At 41.3% G+C, this 19,334-nt stretch overlaps 1 protein-coding gene across 1 annotated transcript in view; it reads left to right on the top strand.

Annotated features, from left to right (window-relative positions):
- Window positions 1-1,502: 1,502 nt before the first annotated feature.
- The window catches only part of LOC109481626 (neurogenic locus notch homolog protein 1-like), a 22,733-nt gene continuing 4,901 nt past the window's right edge, over window positions 1,503-19,334 (top strand). The window contains exons 1-16 of the mRNA XM_019784206.1: window positions 1,503-1,694; window positions 2,092-2,454; window positions 3,061-3,174; window positions 3,392-3,505; window positions 3,723-3,836; window positions 4,042-4,155; window positions 4,666-4,890; window positions 7,696-7,824; window positions 8,226-8,345; window positions 8,529-8,642; window positions 9,160-9,237; window positions 9,789-9,897; window positions 14,032-14,120; window positions 16,755-17,123; window positions 17,927-18,040; window positions 18,189-18,302. Coding sequence (XP_019639765.1) covers window positions 1,637-1,694; window positions 2,092-2,454; window positions 3,061-3,174; window positions 3,392-3,505; window positions 3,723-3,836; window positions 4,042-4,155; window positions 4,666-4,890; window positions 7,696-7,824; window positions 8,226-8,345; window positions 8,529-8,642; window positions 9,160-9,237; window positions 9,789-9,897; window positions 14,032-14,120; window positions 16,755-17,123; window positions 17,927-18,040; window positions 18,189-18,302 — 2,338 coding nt within the window. The 5' untranslated portion in view covers window positions 1,503-1,636. The remainder of the gene's footprint in view (window positions 1,695-2,091; window positions 2,455-3,060; window positions 3,175-3,391; window positions 3,506-3,722; window positions 3,837-4,041; window positions 4,156-4,665; window positions 4,891-7,695; window positions 7,825-8,225; window positions 8,346-8,528; window positions 8,643-9,159; window positions 9,238-9,788; window positions 9,898-14,031; window positions 14,121-16,754; window positions 17,124-17,926; window positions 18,041-18,188; window positions 18,303-19,334) is intronic.

Here is a 19,334-nt window from a genome sequence, read left to right as displayed (position 1 = left end):
CGTACTATTTCCGCTGGGTCACTGTACAGGTCACACGTACTATTTCCGCTGGGTCACTGTACAGGTCACACGAACTATTTCCGCTGGGTCACTATACAGGTCACACGAACTATTTCCGCTGGGTCACTGTACAGGTCACACGAACTATTTCCGCTGGGTCACACGAACTCTTCCAACCTTTTTACACGAACCATGCCGAGGCTTTGTGTACCTGACCCGGCCGCCCGGGAGTTCGTCGTATGGTGTTAAGAAAAGTAGAGTTTATGCGAAAACAAGTTGAGACCAGAAAATTTCATCAGACCAGGAAATTTCAACTAACGCCAGGCTAGTATAGGGGACAATACCTAATAAATATGTTCTTCTTGTTATTATTACATCTAATGTCTTAAAATCTCAAACTCCTATTGGCCTCCCATAGCAGCATTCATAGTCTATTTTTTTTTATTAGTTGAGTTAATTCTGCAATGTCTATGGCGGCCAAAACCTCGAGTAAGCCGTCGGCTGAACACCTCCGTTACGTTTCGAGAATACAGAAAGGTTTTGACTTGGCTAAACATTCCTCCTTACCTGGCGTGCCTGGGGCTAAAGTCCGTAGCCCGGGGTTTTGTAATATATAATGACAAAGTTTGGACACTGTTTACAGACAAGCCGGTGTTGGCAAGGATGTTCACACACCTGCGGGCTCACACCTGCGGCCAACGACAGTCACAGTCCTACATATGTTAGCGTTCAAAGTACTCTCCAAGCAGAGGTTGGAGGGATAGATCGTTACCTTTCTTTATATGCCCCGTTTTCCCCCCACCAACGAAGGGACAAAAAACGTGGAATAAAATTATAAAGGTAATTATCTTCCCCAACCGACCTCTGCTTGGAGAATGGTCCAGAGGTCATGCCCTGATCTTGTACCCCGCAGAACACGTTCCACACAATGTTAACGAGTCACAAAATGTTTTTAGAGGTTGAGTGATTGAAAAACACATTATAATCCTTTTACATGACATTCCTGGATAATCTGCGCAAAGACACCAACTTACAGGACACCAGGGAGATAAAGAAGGCCATGGAGGACAAAGTGCTTTGGAGACAACTCTCAGGATTGGTTCGAGCGGGAGCTCGAACTAAGTAAGTAAGTTGATGGTTATGATATGATATTTTAAGGCTTCTGTGCTATTAGTATGGACTTAACTACGTCGGCAAAACACTTTCTTCTCAACAGTCATGTTCAATGAGCATCTGTTATGTCTCGCACCGAAGATTCTGGTGGTAAAGTTTGTACTGGTTGTGACACGTAATATTTGGCTTCGTCTCTTTTTATGGTCGGATTTGCATCAGCAAAACAGCCCACTCTCAGCAAACATTCCCATTACACAGCTTACCACCTTAACAGGTTGGCAAAGCGACCGAATCCTTAAATTGTGATGTTTGTAGAGTTTGCGGCAGCTGCCCGTGTTGTCAAGGATGTGTTACTGCGGCTCGCACCAAACAGCCGATTGTTGGCTAGGGTCAGGTAGGTGACTGATTCTCTGGGATCAGCGTCGATTCTTGTCGCTAACAACAGCGTATAAACAGCCGCACACCAGACAGTTTCCACAAAAGTTTACGAGCTAGTCTCAGCTCAGCGTCTAAGACGGTAAAGATGTGGACGTTCGTGTTCTTGGTCTTGGCTGTGGTCGCCAGCCCGGTCCAGTCACAAGGTAGGGTTACAACTTGATTTATGTAACTAAAACAATAGAATTATGATCTACGATAGTTGCTACATTAATTCCAATGTAATTGGTGTACTGTGTGTACTGCAGTAGGCTAAGGTTCCTTTTTTTTTCTACGGAAAGTCTTATTCTGTGTGGAAGTAGGGTCCCAGCATTATAGTTGTCATTTGAACATTTCGGAAATTAATGCAAATTAAGGCATCATTTGCATAATAAAATGCTACAATCGCCATTTTTTAAATATTTTTTTTTAACTGGGGACACCTTGCGTTTTTTTTTGTCAAAGATCATCAACAATGATCAACGATGATCTTTTATAAAGATCAAATAGCTAAGAGTGATCATAATTACTAACTGAGAAACCAAACATAATGACTATTTGCAGGGAATTGCTGTGGAAACATCCTGCGGCTAGAGACAGAGCAGGTTGACCAGTCCACCGGGTACAGGGTTCCCGACGGCTGGACCATGTGCTACATCGACCAGCGCGATACTGCCTACCACAACACCCGGTGTCGGGATCTGCTCCAGGGAATTCCCCAGTACGGAGACGCCCAACATCTGCTCGCAGCAGGGGGAAACTTCGGATGCTGGCACGGCGACACCGGCGCTTCTCCCGGACCGGCATACGCATCGAATAACGTCATTCAGAACAGCTGCCGAGACAACATCCAGCAGACCAACCTTCTGTCGTCATGGAGTCCGAGCACAACAACGTTTGGTGTCTGTATCAAGGGCATCACATGCGGTGAGTACTGCGACACTACTACGAAACATATGCATGATACCTGTGTTGTTACTGTTCAAAACCCTGGCTTATACACGACATGCTGCACATGGTAAAACCTTCCCTAAAAAGGTTACGTTTTTGTAACTTTTGTTTATAGATGTGCACTTTATGCAAATAAGCACCGTATTTGGAAAAAAATGCTATACGTCAGTCCTAAAGGATAGCATCTATTGGCGAAGGTGTGAGGACGTGTTGTTTGTTTTTCTAAATGCTACGTTTGCTTCAAAGAGGAACATCTTTACGAGCTTCGCTGCCAGTTTCTGATTGGCTAGCCGTTCTTACCGTGGAGTTACTGGCATTTAATAGGATAAACTGACTTCACCTGTCAGTGTGTGCCTGGGTATACTGGAACTCTCTGTGAAACTGGTATGAGTCCATTTCTTGAAAAAAAAAAGGAAAACAGAATTCACAGCAAAATAACTACAATGAGACATTGATTTTCTCTATGCCATATGCATTCCGCCTTTGTATGTAAAGAAGGAAAAAGTTTGTTTTTTTATAATTCATGATATTGGACAGAATTCTGTGGTATAAATCGCCTTTTTGAACATTGTGGGATTTCAGATATCGATGACTGTATCAGCGCCCCCTGTCAGAATAACGCTACATGTCAGGACGGGTTGAACAGCTTTACCTGTCAGTGTGTGCCTGGATATACCGGAACTCTCTGTGAAACAGGTTGGAGTCCATTTCTTGAATAAAAAGCATGCAAAACAGAATTCACAGTAAAATATAACTACAATGAAAATATGTACATTAATTTTGTCTATGCCACATGCATTCCGCCTTTGTATGTAAAGAAGGAATTTTTTTTTTTATAATTCACGATATAGTTCCAAATCAGGACAGAATTTTGTGATATAAGTCGCATTTTGAACATTGTGTGGGGTTTCAGATATCGATGAGTGCAGCAGCGCCCCCTGTCAGAATGACGCTACATGTCAGGACGGGTTGAACAGCTTCACCTGTCAGTGTGTGCCTGGATATACCGGAACTCTCTGTGAAACAGGTTGGAGTCCATTTCTTGAATAAAAGGCAAAGCAGAATTCACAGTAAAATATAACTACAATGAAAATATGTACATTAATTTTCTCTATGCCACATGCATTCCGCCTTTGCATGTAAAGAAGGAAAAAGTTTTTTTTTATATAATTCACGATATAGTTCTAAATCAGGACATAATTTTGTGGTATAAATCGCCTTTTGAAGATTGTGTGGGGTTTCAGATATCGATGAGTGCAGCAGCGCCCCCTGTCAGAATGACGCTACATGTCAGGACGGAGTGAACAGTTTCACCTGTCAGTGTGTGCCCGGGTATGCCGGAACTCTCTGTGAAACAGGTAGGTTTGAAATTTATAATTATATAAATCATAAATGATTATTATAAGCTGTGACTGTCATGTTAATTTGTGCAAATTTTTACATACAGTACAGATGCACGAAAATGAATCCTGCATTAAAATCATTCGTCATTATATCCCAATTTTTTTGCATAGCATTCAGAATTCTAACACCTAAGAAACGCTTGACGACAATATTCCACAGATATTGACGAGTGTGCGAGTAGTCCGTGTTTAGGAGGCGGAACTTGTGTGGATCACGTGAACGGCTACAGCTGTGTCTGTCCTAAAGGTCATGTGGGAGACAAGTGTGAAATGGGTGGGTTTAATATTCAGAAACAAACATGTGTACGCGTATACGATATATTGTTTTTAAAATGATCTAGCATGTCTTGTAATAGAGAAACATTCTGGCATTGCTTCTGGGACTGGTATCTGTCTTTCCCATACGTTGATGATGTCTCCAGACAAATGTGAAACGGGTAGGTTTAATCCAGAAACAGATGGTATGATTCGTACACCACATTTTTAAAGATGATAGTCATGCATAGTGAAATAGAGTAGACGTGCTGCTGAGGCAGATAGAAAACATTTAATGTCTTTCATCTGAAACATCATGAGCTTTATAGACAGGCAATTGGGAAGATATTAATAGTAAAGAATCATTGCATTTCCAGCTTGATCGCCCGTGGTTGTAAAATAATAACAATAGTTTTCCAAGATTGCAGAACTAGTGTCGGTGACCTGCCCAAAAATGTGTATGGAACTAAATTTATCGTAATGATAAGGAATATATTCAAGACGATGATGATTTGAAACGCCTTCCCAGTCCCTTACGCTGAGGGATGCCTGCTGTTCTCCTCCGATGCCGTGTCCTATCCCGAAGCGAGCCAGGAGTGCCAGACCAGGGGAGGGCACCTGGTGGATGTGAAGGAGGCCGAGCTGCAGCGGCTCATCGCTAATACCATCCCTACCGGAAGTGACGTGTCCCCGTGGACTGGACTAAAGCTCTCTCCCGGAGTGATGACCTACACAGACGGATCCGGCGTATCAGGTAACCCAACCCCTTCAAATTTCATCGGATCAAATATATACATGTACATGTACTATCCTTGTTGTTTTTGCCTGTATGTCGCATAAGTTTGAATACCAGAGAGTGACTTTGTTCTCCATGCATTTTAGTGATCCAAATACCATTTTGCAATCCAAATCACCTGCCAGGATTTTGCACTGTGTGTGTGTGGTTGGGGGGAGGGGGGGGAGGGGGTATGATGCGAGTACCAACGGCGCAAGTTTTGTAGGGGGCATGGCCCTAAGAACCTTCAGGAAGCATTTCCTGCGTTTTTGAGAGGATTTTAAGGTGGTATGGAAGGGTGGCTGAGGACTTTGGGGACATCCTAAAAATACTACTTAGGATTACCTATGGTCATTGATTTTTTTTGTGTGAGTACCTTAGTGCAAGATGATAATTTATGCAAATTTTGATGACGTAATCATGACGTCATCTCGAGTTATGAGCCACGCCCCCTTTTTAGAAAAATCAATTTTTCTGGCCAGCGCTTTGGTTTTTATTCACCATATTTTGTTGAAAGGCACACACTAGTAATAGGAACAAACGTATGCGAGCATTTTTTAATATCTCAAAGTGTTGATTTTTTATGAATTTTTTTTCGTAAATGTCAACAGTGCCATGCGCCAGCACCCCTCCCCAACATATAAAGCGGCGCAGTGTGTCGGCCTCGCATACGATTTTAGTTTATAAGTTTATCTTTCAAAAAATACCACCTTTTTGTCTCTTTCCATGAACATTTTTTCCACAGTTTCATTCTTAAAATGCTGTATATGTCGTAGGGGTTACATAATGTCCATTTTGAAGCCCGAAAGAGCCGAAATCGCCAATTTTTTGTCGCCATTCCAAGGGTGCTCATCCCTCCCACCGAAAAATGGGTCATTGGCCTGTCAGCACGCTGTATTTAGGTTACTGCGGCGCTATTTGGAAAAACAGGCCGGGGATATGTCCAGTAAAAAGAACAGCCAAAAAGAACGCTAAGATTTCGCGCGAGTAGGGGTCACGTGACTCACCCAAAATGGCGGATGGCGTGGCTTGTTTGCGAGCGGAGAAAGCTGTGCGCTTTGCGCCAGCATTTGGGCCGGTAGACGATCTTTTTCACGGCCGTATCCTACGTAGATTTGCAGATGAAGGTTTATGGACTATTCTGAGACCTTATTGGAGAAAATCTGCCGGGGTATTCTGGAGTTACGGACTTGTTTTTTAGGCCTACCCCCAGAGGAGATTGACGATCAGCAAGATCACAACACTGAAAAGTTATCGCGCGATACCGGAGTAGATAGCCCTGGAAAAAAAGCTTGCCCGGACGTGGTATGGGATTATGAGCGAGTATAATTTTGTTGATTATGTGAATTTACGTTGCACGTTGTCCTAGACTTGTGGAAATAATTTTCACGCACGACGTTCTATGTTCTATCTGAAAAGTACGGACTATCTCTGTAAATCTGTTGGAACTGATTTTTTTGTAAGCGGCTACTATTTGCTGTATGCTGTAAATCGTAAAAGATTATTGTTAGCAGTTACCGTAAGATTATGTAAAAATTCTGCTGAAGTTTGTAAGTATCGTATTTTTTAATAAAAACGTAGATTTTATAAAAATTATTAGTAGTTCTTATCATGTCTGTTCACTAGAACGTAACGTTAACGTTTAGTAGTTACAAACGTGTTGCAGTCGATACAAACTCAGAATAAATTATAAGACAGTGCACAGGTAGGGACACGTTTTTATTCGGTAGAAAATTACTTAATGAGTTGTCTGTGAAAATCATGAAAGAACACAAAGGATAACGCCGCATAATGACGGCCGAGTATGAACTAGCAAGCGCCGCTCTTTATGCATGCAGTGACCCGGTCCGCCAGGCCGCTCATAACTAAACCAAGATCTAACTTGTGGCTCAAAGCAGACAGCTTCGTTTCTTTTGGCAGTCGAATGTTTTTATATAGGAAGTTGTCAGATTATTTCTGGCGTTTTTGGTGATTTGTGTGGCTGCATATCTCTGGTTGTGTGTTGCAACTTGACAACATTTTGCCGATACGAAGTGTGATAAACAATGGAAACGGCTTGTGTTTTCAGAAAATTATTATTCTTTGCATTTGGCAGGTTTTTACCCAAAACGTTTTGCAAACAACTGACATCAAACGCTCAGTAAAACTCTCTTTTCCAGTGTCTTTTCCCTTCCCAAAAATTATGAAAGTGAAGCTCTCAGTTTACGTAATGACCAGCGAGCCTGATTGGTCGAGCGGCGGAGTAGCTTTTAAAAATAATGTGCACACCCCCACTGGGGCCTGGCTGGAGCGTGAAAAAAATGCACAATTTGGCGGTCAATTTGGCGGCCAAAATGTGGCCATAGTGACAAGACGAAAGAAAATTATAAAAATAGACCCAAAAGACTACCATATCAGATAGAGTTCGTAGTATTTCTAAATATGCCTCAGCTATCCTTCTGGACCACCTTAAAGGAAACTAGAAAGGCCGACATTTGCTTGGGAGCAAATACAGCATATTTCAGTCCAATATTGAATGTGTGGGTCATTGCGCACGACCTACGTGAAACGTGACCCCAGGTAACCCGCAATTGAGCACTAGTTCCAACGGCAAATGGAACGGGCCATTCCTTAGTTGGCATTATCAAGCTACCTACATCAGCATCCAATAGAGTTTGGCTGTTAACATACATGACGTCCTTTATTTTTATTGTTATTTCTACTTCTATCATTATCTATTTTTGGGAAAGACACACACTGCAAAATCTTGTGATGTCAACAGTATCCAATATTTGTCTATATTAGGCCACCTCCAGTGGTCGGCCAATGAGCCCGCCACCTCCTGTGATCTGTGTGCTTACCTGGATAGCACGGACGACTGTCGCGCTCGCACCGCCTCGTGTATGGAACAGCATCACTACGTGTGCCAGTCTGGTACGTTACTTAACTTATCACATCGATGTCTACTAAATGTACCAGATTTGGAATGTGAAACTTATTAATGTTTGACCAGAGACATTTTTTATTAGAGTGCCAATCTTATTTCAACAACGATCTTGTGGGGTCGTGTGGCGCAGCGGCAGCGTTCTCGACTCGGAACCAGAGGCCCCGGGTTCGAGTCCTGACATGCCACCGATCTTGTGCCCTTGGGAAAGGCACTTTACACGACTTTCCTCACTTCGCTCAGGTGTAAATGAGTATTGCACTGCCCCTGTGTTGGTGGCGGCATTAATATAAATTGAAAAAACTTGAGTGTGTCGTCACCATGTCTGGTGATTACATGTTTCGGAATAAATAAAAAAAATGATCTTACACGCATTTCTCTTTATATTTAGACTCAAAGCCCTGCCAGCAGAACATCTGCTTCAACAACGGCTTCTGTTCGACCTGCTTTAACGACTCTTACAGCTACTGTTCCTGTCTGCCTGGATACGAGGGAGACATCTGCAATATGGGTATTGTTTGCCTTGTTTCTTTACAAAACGCATACACTCTAAGACCAATGGAATCTAAACAATTCCTTTAATTTCCATAAAGCAGACTAAAATGATGCAGATACAGCTCTAGTTGCTTTTCGTGTTATTAGCTGTTCAGAAAAAGAAGATATTTATTTCAAGAAGATATTTCCCCATTCTTAGATGTCAATGAATGCGCCTCCAATCCTTGTGCAAATGGCGGAACCTGCATCAATGGTGTGAACTCCTACCACTGCCACTGCACTGTAGGGTACGGAGGGGAGACCTGCCTGACAGGTTTGTAATCCAGTATCTGACTTCCAGCCAGGCAGTTCCTGCATTTATCACGTAAGAGTTGTCTGCCTATGGGAACATACATGTAAATACAGCCCTTTGTAACAACCCGTGCAATTGGCTCGTACGGTATGACTAACGAATAAAATAGAATAGATTGGGATAGAATCTAATATAATATAATCTAATAGAAAAGAGTAGAATATATAGAATAGAATAGAATAGGACAGAATAGAATAGAATAAAATGAAATGAAATAGAACCGACTATAGAATAGAATAGAATAGAATAGAATAGAATATAGAACAGAACAGAAAGAAAACAGATCACTTTATCGTATGTATACATATTTCTGTTGGGGTGACCACCAGTCTTGACTGCCTGTGTGTAATGTACAGACTGTGCACATTGCCATTACATTTGCAATAAATACACACACATAGCTATGATACGTACTGTTTATGACTAGTCCATTTTTTACAGGTTCATTTAATGGACGTTTCCATATAATTGTTTTCAGATCTGGACCTGTGTGCCCAGGTGGAATGTCCGTTCAACTGGCAGTGTCAGGACCACGGAGACCATTTCATCTGCCTGGGTAAGGGTAAATTTGTAAACGATAGTCGCTTTCCAAACATAAATATGCTTAACAAACAAAGAAATGATGGGTATAGACCCTTTCCTGTAATATCTAATTCTATACTTAGCCTTGACAGTAATCCCATCCATATCATACCCGGGCCGCGATAACGTTCGATAACGGGTTCCGGACGGGATTGGAGCACACTTTGTGGTACTGCCCGGGCTTCGGTGGAAAATTCGAACGCGTTTTGCCCTAACCGCGTGCGCCGCTTTCGAAAATTCGTATACCGAATTCGGACGTTGGAATTGATGTTGTTGCATTTTTGAAATTAAGGGACACGAACTTTTCATTCATTTCGCATTTAAAGGCGTGTTGTCTTGGGAGAGTATGACATAAATAAAACACAACTCGGTGTATTCCGCATCACCCTCGGTCCCAGCCCTCCCGCGGATCGGATCTCCCTCCGGCCTTCGGGCGATCCGACCCGCGAGAGGGCTGGTACCTCGGGTGATACGGAATACCCCGTGTTGTATTATATATATATATATATATATATCTTTTTGTAGCTGGAATGACCAGGCTGGCGGAGCCCTACTCGTGCAGCAGCGCCTCCTGTCCGGACGGCATGTACTGCAGGGAGGAGGGGCCGGCATCTTTCTCCTGCAGAGCCGGGTGACGTCATGACGAGCCTAACCTGCAACAAGACGGACCGGAAACGGAACACGGAAAAAACCTGCTTAATACAAAAACTCAAATTGAGCTAAAACAAACACCTAATTCTTCTTCTTCAACCTTTTGCTATACGCATATTAGTGTCTTTAGATAACGCAGCAACTTACCATTCCTTTCATGTGTGACAAAGCGTGCGTGTGTAACATCGCTATCCAACGGTTTAATGCTTTGTAAGTGAGATAGCAACAGCGTTTTTAAATACGAAAAACAGTTTCGATGTAACGACATATGCATATGTAACGTACAAGTCACAGCGAATTAACAACGACATCATCAAACTCTTTTTAGCTTTGGAGGATGCTCTTCACCTGAATACAATAAATTACGCAAAAATTTAAATACAATGAGTTACGCAACAATAATTTTACAATCTTTAATAGTATTTTCTTTGCTCTGAGCTGTTGCTGCAAAGCTTAAGGCCTAGGATTCAATGAAATAAAGAGTTACAAATGAAATAATATGGTAGACAAGTTCCATTTTTTGTGAGAAAAAATTTCCCCCATGAGACATACAATGAGACCGTTAATGTGTTTTCTCCAACCGTTCTACATTAACCAAACGCTGCCTTCTCCAGATCTAAGGATAACTGTGGACTCTGAACTCTCCAAAACACAGTATAGAAGAACTTAATTGCACGACAATTGCACATGGTACAATGTATGGCAAACTACATAAAGAGAGTAACAACAATAAAATAAGTGTGTTGAATAAGACCTAATGTCGAATAAAACCTAACATATCTATATCATAATTTTAAAAAAAATATGGGATAGCAAAAGTATTTGATAAAGTGTTACAATCGAGTGGGCTAATCACAAGTTTCGCTATTGTTTCTAATAGCAAAGCATTCTTTTATATATCTACCTATTTTTGCGTTTTGGGGACCATTACATGTAAAGATATATTCAAATCTGTCTCCAACATCGAGACTCTTGAAATCTATGGTACTTGATTCGAGAAATGTAAATAGCTTGTTACGTATAACATCATATTTGGTACATTCCATAACAAAATGAAATTCATTTTCTACATGTTTTGGACAAAATGGACAGAACCTTTGGTCAGGGGCTATATTGTAATATCTATAACACAGTATATATAGGATCGAAGGTCAGAGCACGCGCGTTAACCACAAGGGCATTATTTTATTCCTGAACGTGCCTATTGTGTTCTATGCTTGAATGGGTTAGGGTCAGGATCAGGCACGGTTCTGGATCCGGATAGTCTCCGCGTATCCGAGAACGTAGATTTGACCCAGGCACGGTTCCGTCTAACAAAAAATCGCGGTCTCGGTTAAAGCCATGTTGATTGCCCAAGCGCAGGCGGGTTTTGACTTAAAAAAAAAAACACTTAAAGTCTACAGTTCGAAGTTGTCTAACAAAAAGACGCGGTTCTCTATAAAATTTGATTTGGTGGTGGGCCGAGTTGACCAGGGCAGTGGGCCGAGTTGACCAAATTTGCGATGGGCCGAGTTGGTAAAGGTCCGGGTCGTCCTGATTCCCTATCAGGCACGGTGCACTTGCCTGAACATGTTTCTGGACAAAGCACGGTCCTGTCACTGTAAGTTTAGAGATACTGTATCATTAGGCAGTCCTTTGTGCATCAGACGTGTCTAAAGTATGTCGTTAGCAACGTCCTCCTGCAAACAAAAAAGGATCTGAATTCATTTGCAGTCCGGGGAAAGGAGCTATTGTAAAATGACTTGGAGACAGGTATGTTAACGGTGTATTGATGAGAACTGGAAGAGAACCTAGTGGTACGCTGAAAGGTTCTGAGCGGCGGAACAAGAAGTGCAAGTTCTCCTGAACATCGACCGTGAAAGTATCTGTAAAAGAGGGATAGGATGTATGGATAGCAAATACATGTTGTTCAGCTCAGGCACCTTTAGTTAGCTTGTTAACGTTAGGCTAATAACACAGGCCGCCTCCGTACTTAGAATGACTCATCTGTTTCCTATGTTAATGTATCTGAATTATAGCTGACATTGTTGATACTTGTCTATTGTCCTGTTATAAGGGCTAGCCCTTTATAATAGCCGTCGACTAATTGGGCAATCCGGGCTGTAAACTTGTTTATACAGTTCAATAAATCAAATCAAATCTCCGAAAAAATCTTTGGGAAGTTGTGGACAAAAACAAAATGATCACAATTGCAATATGTAGTATGTCTTGTGAATCCAGTTTAGTACCAGCCGGTTGTGCTAAGGTACTCTCCAAGCAGAGGCTATGGGGGGATGGTCGTTATATATGGCCGTTTTTTTTGTCGCTACCCCCGTCGGTGGCCGCGGACTTTCTCTGGCTAATGGATACTTTTTTTTAAATTCCAACATGTAATCACCAGACGTGGTGACGACACACTCAAGTTTTTTCAACTTATATTAATGCCGCCACCAACACAGGGGACAAATACATGACAGTACAATACTCATTTACACCTGAGCTAAGTGAGGAAAGCCGTGTAAAGTGCCTTTCCCAAGGGCACAAGATCGGTGGCATGTCAGGACTCGAACCCAGGACTGAAAGTTCCGAGTCGCGCACTCTGCCGCTACGCCACACGACTAATTTGGATACTGCCTGGCCAATTTGATTCTGTCTTTTTGCCACCGAGAGGGATCTGCTTGGAGATTAGTGCTAAGGTACGTTCACCTCAGTGAAACACCTCCGTTTCCACAAACACGGCCATTACCGGGGCCACAGGACGGCGGGAACGTGCGGTAACCGTGAGGTCACTCACCTTGCCCTTCAGCACCTGGTCACGTAGTCTGGCGCCCAGCCTTATTGTGAGGTAACTTATAACGGTCGCATCCTGGGATGTCAAGATAACACCCTAGCTTATTACATGTTGTTATTATATAAAGGTGTTCACCGTTAGTAAGTAGTTACTATATTTATGGTATGTGAATCGTCACTGAAGTACACTCTCTGTACCGGCAGAGTGCGCGACTCGGAACCAAGAGGTCCCGAGTTCGAGTCCTGACATGCCACCGATCTTGTGCCCTTGGGAAAGGCACTTTGCACGACTTTCCTCACTACGCTCTGGTGAAAATGAGTACTGTCCTGTCATGTATTTGTCCCCTGTGTTGGCGGTGGCATTAATATAAGTTGAAAAAAAAAAAAAAACTTGAGTGTGCCGTCACCACGTCTGGTGATTACATGTTGGAATAAAAAAAAAATTAAAAAAAGTCCACTCTCCAAGATCGCCACGATAACGGCCTTAAAGCTAACAGGGCTGGGCTCCAGGCTACTGATGGCGCAAATATCGGCAACTAGCGCAAAGTCTCCACCAGGCTTTGAGGGGCGGCTGGCCAAATACAGAAATAACGTACATTGCATATGTAACGTAGCATTGTCCTCCTAGAAAATGCGCTAATGTGAAAGTATCATATTCTAAGAATATTTTGAATAAAGCCTTTCTCGAGAAAATTAGAAAAATTAATATTATTATTGTTGTATATTGCTCATTTTTACTTGTATAAACTATCATTCTAACACCTACTTTGATTCTAGTCAGTTGCTGAAAATATTGTGGGTAATTTTAACCCAAAGAAGGTTCTTTTACAGTTACGATGACGATTTGGCGTCAATTCAATAGCTTGTTTATTTTAACTATCTATGATCACGTCCACCGCAATGAAACACCTCCGTTTCCACCAACACGGCGCGTTATCGGGTCGGTAGGACGTGTTGGTAACCTTGTATGTAGAGTTCGCGGCAGCTGCCCGTGTTGTCAAGGATGTGTAACTGCGACTCGCACCAAAGAGGGCCTGCAAGGGGGGTAGTGATCACGAATTACGCAAAATTTTCGCCGCCGATTACGAATTACGTTAAAGTCTCAGAGCTGCTTACGACTTAACGATTTGCGGCTAATGTCCAATTACGAATTACGTTGATTTTTGCGGAGGCTGCCTACGAATTACGAAGTCTAAAACGGCCTGATTACGCCTTACGAAAAAGGGCTTGCAGGCCCTCACCAAACAGCGGTTTGTTGGCCAGGGTCAGGTAGCTGATTGGTTCTCTGGGTACAGCGTCCATTCTTGTCGCTAACAACAGCGTATAAACTTTCCACACACACGTTTAGGAGTCTCAGCTCAACGCCACAGACAGTAAAGATGTGGACACTCCTGTTCTTGATCTTGGCTGGGGTCACCTGTCCGGTCCAAGCGCAAGGTAGGGTTACAACTATAGCTTTTACGACATAAATGTTGATGATGATGACGATGCTCTAATGATGATACAGACGATAGCGTAAGACCAGACAAGGTTTTTTTTTTCTTTTTTGTTTTTTGTTTTGGTCGCCACGTAACACGGCCGTAGGCCACTTCGAATTCAAGGTTGGTTAACCACCTGAATGGCATTACCACCTGAATGGTATTACAGGTTTGTTGTACATACAGTTGATTATCTTTTAAAAGTTACCCTATCCCAGAATTCAGAAGTTTGTAGAGGAGCCCCTTTCTTCAAATGGAGTCAAATGCTTTTTAGAAGTCGACAAATCATTAGTAAAGACGTTTGTGTTTGGAGAGGTATTTGCTTACTTATAGCAGGGAGTCCATGGTAAATAAGTTGTACAAAAACAACTTTGGATAAACTGCGAAAAGCGTCATTGAATATAGAGTTTGGTTCACAACATTATCTATTTATTACCTTCGCCAAGAAGGTTATGTTTTCGTAGGCGTTCGTGTGTCTGTGTGTGTGTGTGTGTGTCAGCACGATAACTCAAGAAGGCTACAATGGATTGCCTTGATACTTGGTAGGTAAATAGGTCTTCATAAGATGTGGAACTGATTAAATTTTAGGCCCCCTAGCGGCTTGTTATGGTACTGCAACTGAACTTCCGGTTTTGATATCTCATGATCTAGACATGCTAGGGTGACAAAATTTGAATGGTAGGTAGCTCTTGTGCTGGGGAAGAAATGATATGAGTTTGGGCCCCCTAGCGGCTTGCTCTGAAACTGCAGGGCTATCTGTTTGAAAATATTCAAAACAGGATAACTCAAGAACCGGTTGATGGATCGTCGTGATTTTTGATATGTAGGTAGCTTTCATGATGCTTGATATAATTATGTCACAATTATGCAAATATGGATGTAATTTGCATAATTTATGGAGAAATTATATAAATCAGCTGCATTCCATGATAGGGCTATTGAAGCTTGTGACATTGGTAATTGAGAACGAGAGAAACACAGGAAGATATTAATCATGTAAATGAGGACTTAATTTGCATAATTAATGAGAAAATGTTATAATTATGTAATGATAACTACCTGGAATTTCATACTGGTGGTATTTGAAAGTTCAGTGAAAAGTGAACATCATTAAACATAATGTATTCAAATCAGGACCTCATTTGCATAATTAATGAGGAAATGCTAGAATGGCATTGTTTGTTAATATATCTGTCTTTTGGTTGAGAATATGATAAATTGATATAATTCATGAAAATGAGGGAATAATCTACAAATTGTCAGTCATAAAGATTAACATCATTTGGCGAAGGTATGATGTCGGCGAAATCTAGTTTAACAATTAGATTTAGTGTATTTACTGATTACCACATATGTGTACTTTGAAACAAGCATAATTAACATCCGCTTATGAAGTGGCTTTGAATGAGTACGGCCAAAAAAAAGTAAAAGAAAAGTTTTAAAACTAGATTTCCACGATCTCATTCCTCCGCAAAGCGATGTTTGTGGATATCTATTTTTAAAACGTAGCTTATTTGTTTTCTTTATTTTAGCAATAATTGTTTCAATCAAAGCCACTTGATATGATATTATAATTATGAATTATAGGATGACTATTTTTGAACTTAACCTTGGCTTCTATAACCGCTGCTCCCCTACTAAATATGATTAAAACCAAAGTATCATGAAAGTTCATCTCTGTTGGTAGTAATCACATCTCTCTGGACAAAGTTAGAATACTGGACACTGAACAGGACTACTTTCTAAGAGGCATTAAGGAGGCTATATATATCAGAGCACTTCAGCCTTCACTTAATAGAGATGGTGGACGATATAAACTCCCTGGCACTTTTGATCAATTGCTTACGTCACGTATCAGTAACGTCTCGTGTGAATAAGGTCACGTGTTTGTAAACCGTAACTCTCGCGAGATCACGTTGTGAAGTGAATGGTCATTAATTATCCTGATGAAGGCGACAGTGGTCGCTGAAAATTTGATCCCTGTAAATTGTGTGTTGGAATAAAGTTCAACGTTTTACTATCATTAAAACCAATTCAAAGATTTTAGACTTATAACGCAAAGATGCAATGGAAAAATTCACAAAAACTCCGCTGCAGTACGATTGAAAAAAGGCAGGTGGGCCATTTTTGACCTTAAAGTACATTTCCATAGCAGCTACTCACATACCAGAAATAAAAAAAAGAATCCATCTACAAATACTCGAGTTATGACGTTAATACTGAGACACACCACAGCTTCTCCAAGGCCTTCAAACCGAAAACATATAGCTTATGAAACTTAAACTGTTCTCCAACTCAAAATTTGACTCACCAGAAATTTTCGACTGAATCACCCAGTCTTCCTCAGCTATCTGACCGAAATGCTGTGAACACGTGATTTTTCCAACGTTTGACGTCAGCAAAGGGTCAAAGGTTGTCTGAAGTCGATATCGCCCCCGTCCCGGTTGAGCGATGGTGAACTCAGATGAACTTTCATGCAAAAACATAGCTTACTTGGCGTAACCAATCATTGAGAAGACCATGGGGACTTGTATTGCCTACATGCAACTGCCGGAGCTATCGTTTCTTTAATCGTGCTATTTCTTTTCTTCAGGCGGAACGTACTTGACTACGTATTTAGGCTACGACTACTTCAAAGTGCCCGTCTTTGGGCAGATGTCAAGCGCAAACGTCAAGGCAGCCTGTGACGCCGCTGGTTACGTCACACCGTGTCCCGGGGACGGGAACTGCTATCATTCGTCATACGACTGTGTCCAGACCGGGCTTACTGCATGCACCTTTTCAATGAACGAAGTATCCCAAGTTCTGTGCGGTAGCGATCCCCGGTATTGCCCTGCGATGGACGGAGTGTACAGCATTTATAACGACAACTGGGCTTCTGGCTCTGCCTGTGGTGTGGAGGGTGGCAGATGGTGCACGATCGGGAATGACTACTACGACCGCTTCGCCTTCTGCGCCCGAGGTGAGTTCTTCATTTTTACAAATTTATTTATTTATTTATTTATCTTACCAACATATGGGTAGTCTCTTCAGCCCCGGGGGGCTGATTTCCAAGGGAGCCCATAATAAATAAACAAGAATATAATGCAAACAAGAATACACAAAAGATAATATAACATAAATTAAATTAACATAAATTAAGCACAACAGTCGGTCAGTGGTCTTTGGAGGGCCAGAGGTCAAAATTCCGAGTAACTTAGGAAATGGTACAACATAGTAGTAATAATTGAAAATAAGAATGATGATCATATAAACAAATCATATAAATCAATAAACATAGTTAAATCAAGGTTGTCGAGATCGTCATTAGGTAGTCAGGTGTCAGATGGGTTCAGATCTTAGTCTGTCTTTAAAGGCTTTAAGTGTGAGTGCTTGTTTTAGGTTACAAAAGAGCATGAAGGTTAGCGGAGTAATATAAAGCCAGGTATACAATATATAATCATGGGAAAAATAATGGTCGTTGCGGTACCACAAATACTCTGTCAACCACCCTCTTTTTCCTACTGATTATTATTACATTTACAAGAACAGATGTCAAACAGTACAGGTTTACACTACATACAGAGAAATTCTTAAACAACATTCCAAATGTTCCGGATGTTAATCACTTATTATCCTGTAACAACAAACATTGATTTGGGTGCAAAGCTACTAAGCTGTCCACCCAACAACAACAACAACAACAACAAAAACTCTTTTGATTGTGTACGAAGAACTGTTGTTTAACTCATAACGTATATATCTATAATCAACCTACTATTTCAGATGTACACGTGTGCAGCAGCGCCCCCTGTCATAATGGAGCTACATGTCAGGACGGAGCGAACAGCCTTACCTGTCGGTGCGCACCTGGGTATACTGGACTTCACTGTGAAACAAGTAAGCATTCAGCTTTAATAGTACTCAAACCTTATGGAACTATTTTGAATTGCTTGAATTCTGTGAACAAGGAAATAACTTTTCTATCGCCACAAACACTTACGTCATGGTATTCTGAAGTAGAATTCTGCTAAACGAACTCTTTCAGATATTGATGATTGCAGCAGCGCCTCCTGTCAAAATGGAGCTACCTGTCAGGACGGAGTGAACAGCTTCACCTGTCAGTGTGCGCCTGGGTTTACTGGAACTCTGTGTGAAACGGGTAGGGTCCAAAACATCCATCATATAAATTCCAAAATAACATTATTAACTGCGGCTTTCACGCATATCGTGCCAGCATGCTAATTTGTACATAAAATGTAAGATAGTGATAAGCAACCATGGAAACTGTCATTGAGGCGGATAGAAAAAAATTTGTAAACATGCAGCTCTTTAACCCTACCTAGACCGGGGGGGGGGGGCTAAAAGTGCCCGCGGCAACTTTGATGTCACCTAGCGTCTGAACGGCTAGCCGTAGAACGGACAAACTTTATGACTTTTCCTAGAATATTGTTGGCAACAATTCTCTATCATTGGAATAAGATAATAATTGTTTGTGTTGCCATGGCAACGGGTTTCTGACAGGCATTTTTTGCTAAATTTAGTACTTTTGGTTTCAACAATAGAATTTTATGGGTTTTATGTCAAGTTACTCATGGTTTCTAATGTTAATAACATCCCATATAATTTTATGTAAATTTTATCATTAAATATGCATAATTAATGCTAATTTCATGACGTCATTGGCCAAAATCCAAGATGGCGGACCATATCATTAGAACAGGTATATACAGGTTATTTTCATTAAAATTTCATCAATACTTCCATTTCTTTTTCCAAAAAAGGTTTAGATGAAGGTCTTTAGTATGTTTACGATGTATTTTAGGGTTTATCATGAAAAAAAACTATTTTTGAAAATTCAAGATTGATGATCCAAGATGGCGGATATCTTAAATATGCATGACGTCATTTTATGACGTCACCGGTGTTGCTATGGGCAACATAAGACTTAGTACATCATAATATTCTGTCGTAAACACTTTCGGTACAGTTATGTTGAATACCATTTAGTTTTCAGGGAAAAACCTATTTAGACGGTTTTGGCCAATAAAATCACATTAATGACGTCATAATGACGTCATATTACGTCATAACGACATAAAAATTGTAGATATGATAAATTTTCACTAGTACACCATTCTCTGAAAATTTGGTGGTCATACGACATACCGTTCGCGAGTTCTTAGGGGGGGGT

The sequence above is a fragment of the Branchiostoma belcheri genome, unplaced genomic scaffold (genome assembly GCF_001625305.1).
Source record: "Branchiostoma belcheri isolate BF01 breed outbred unplaced genomic scaffold, Haploidv18h27 scaffold57, whole genome shotgun sequence".
NCBI lineage: Eukaryota > Metazoa > Chordata > Leptocardii > Amphioxiformes > Branchiostomatidae > Branchiostoma > Branchiostoma belcheri.
This window is presented reverse-complemented; position numbering and strand designations above follow the sequence as displayed.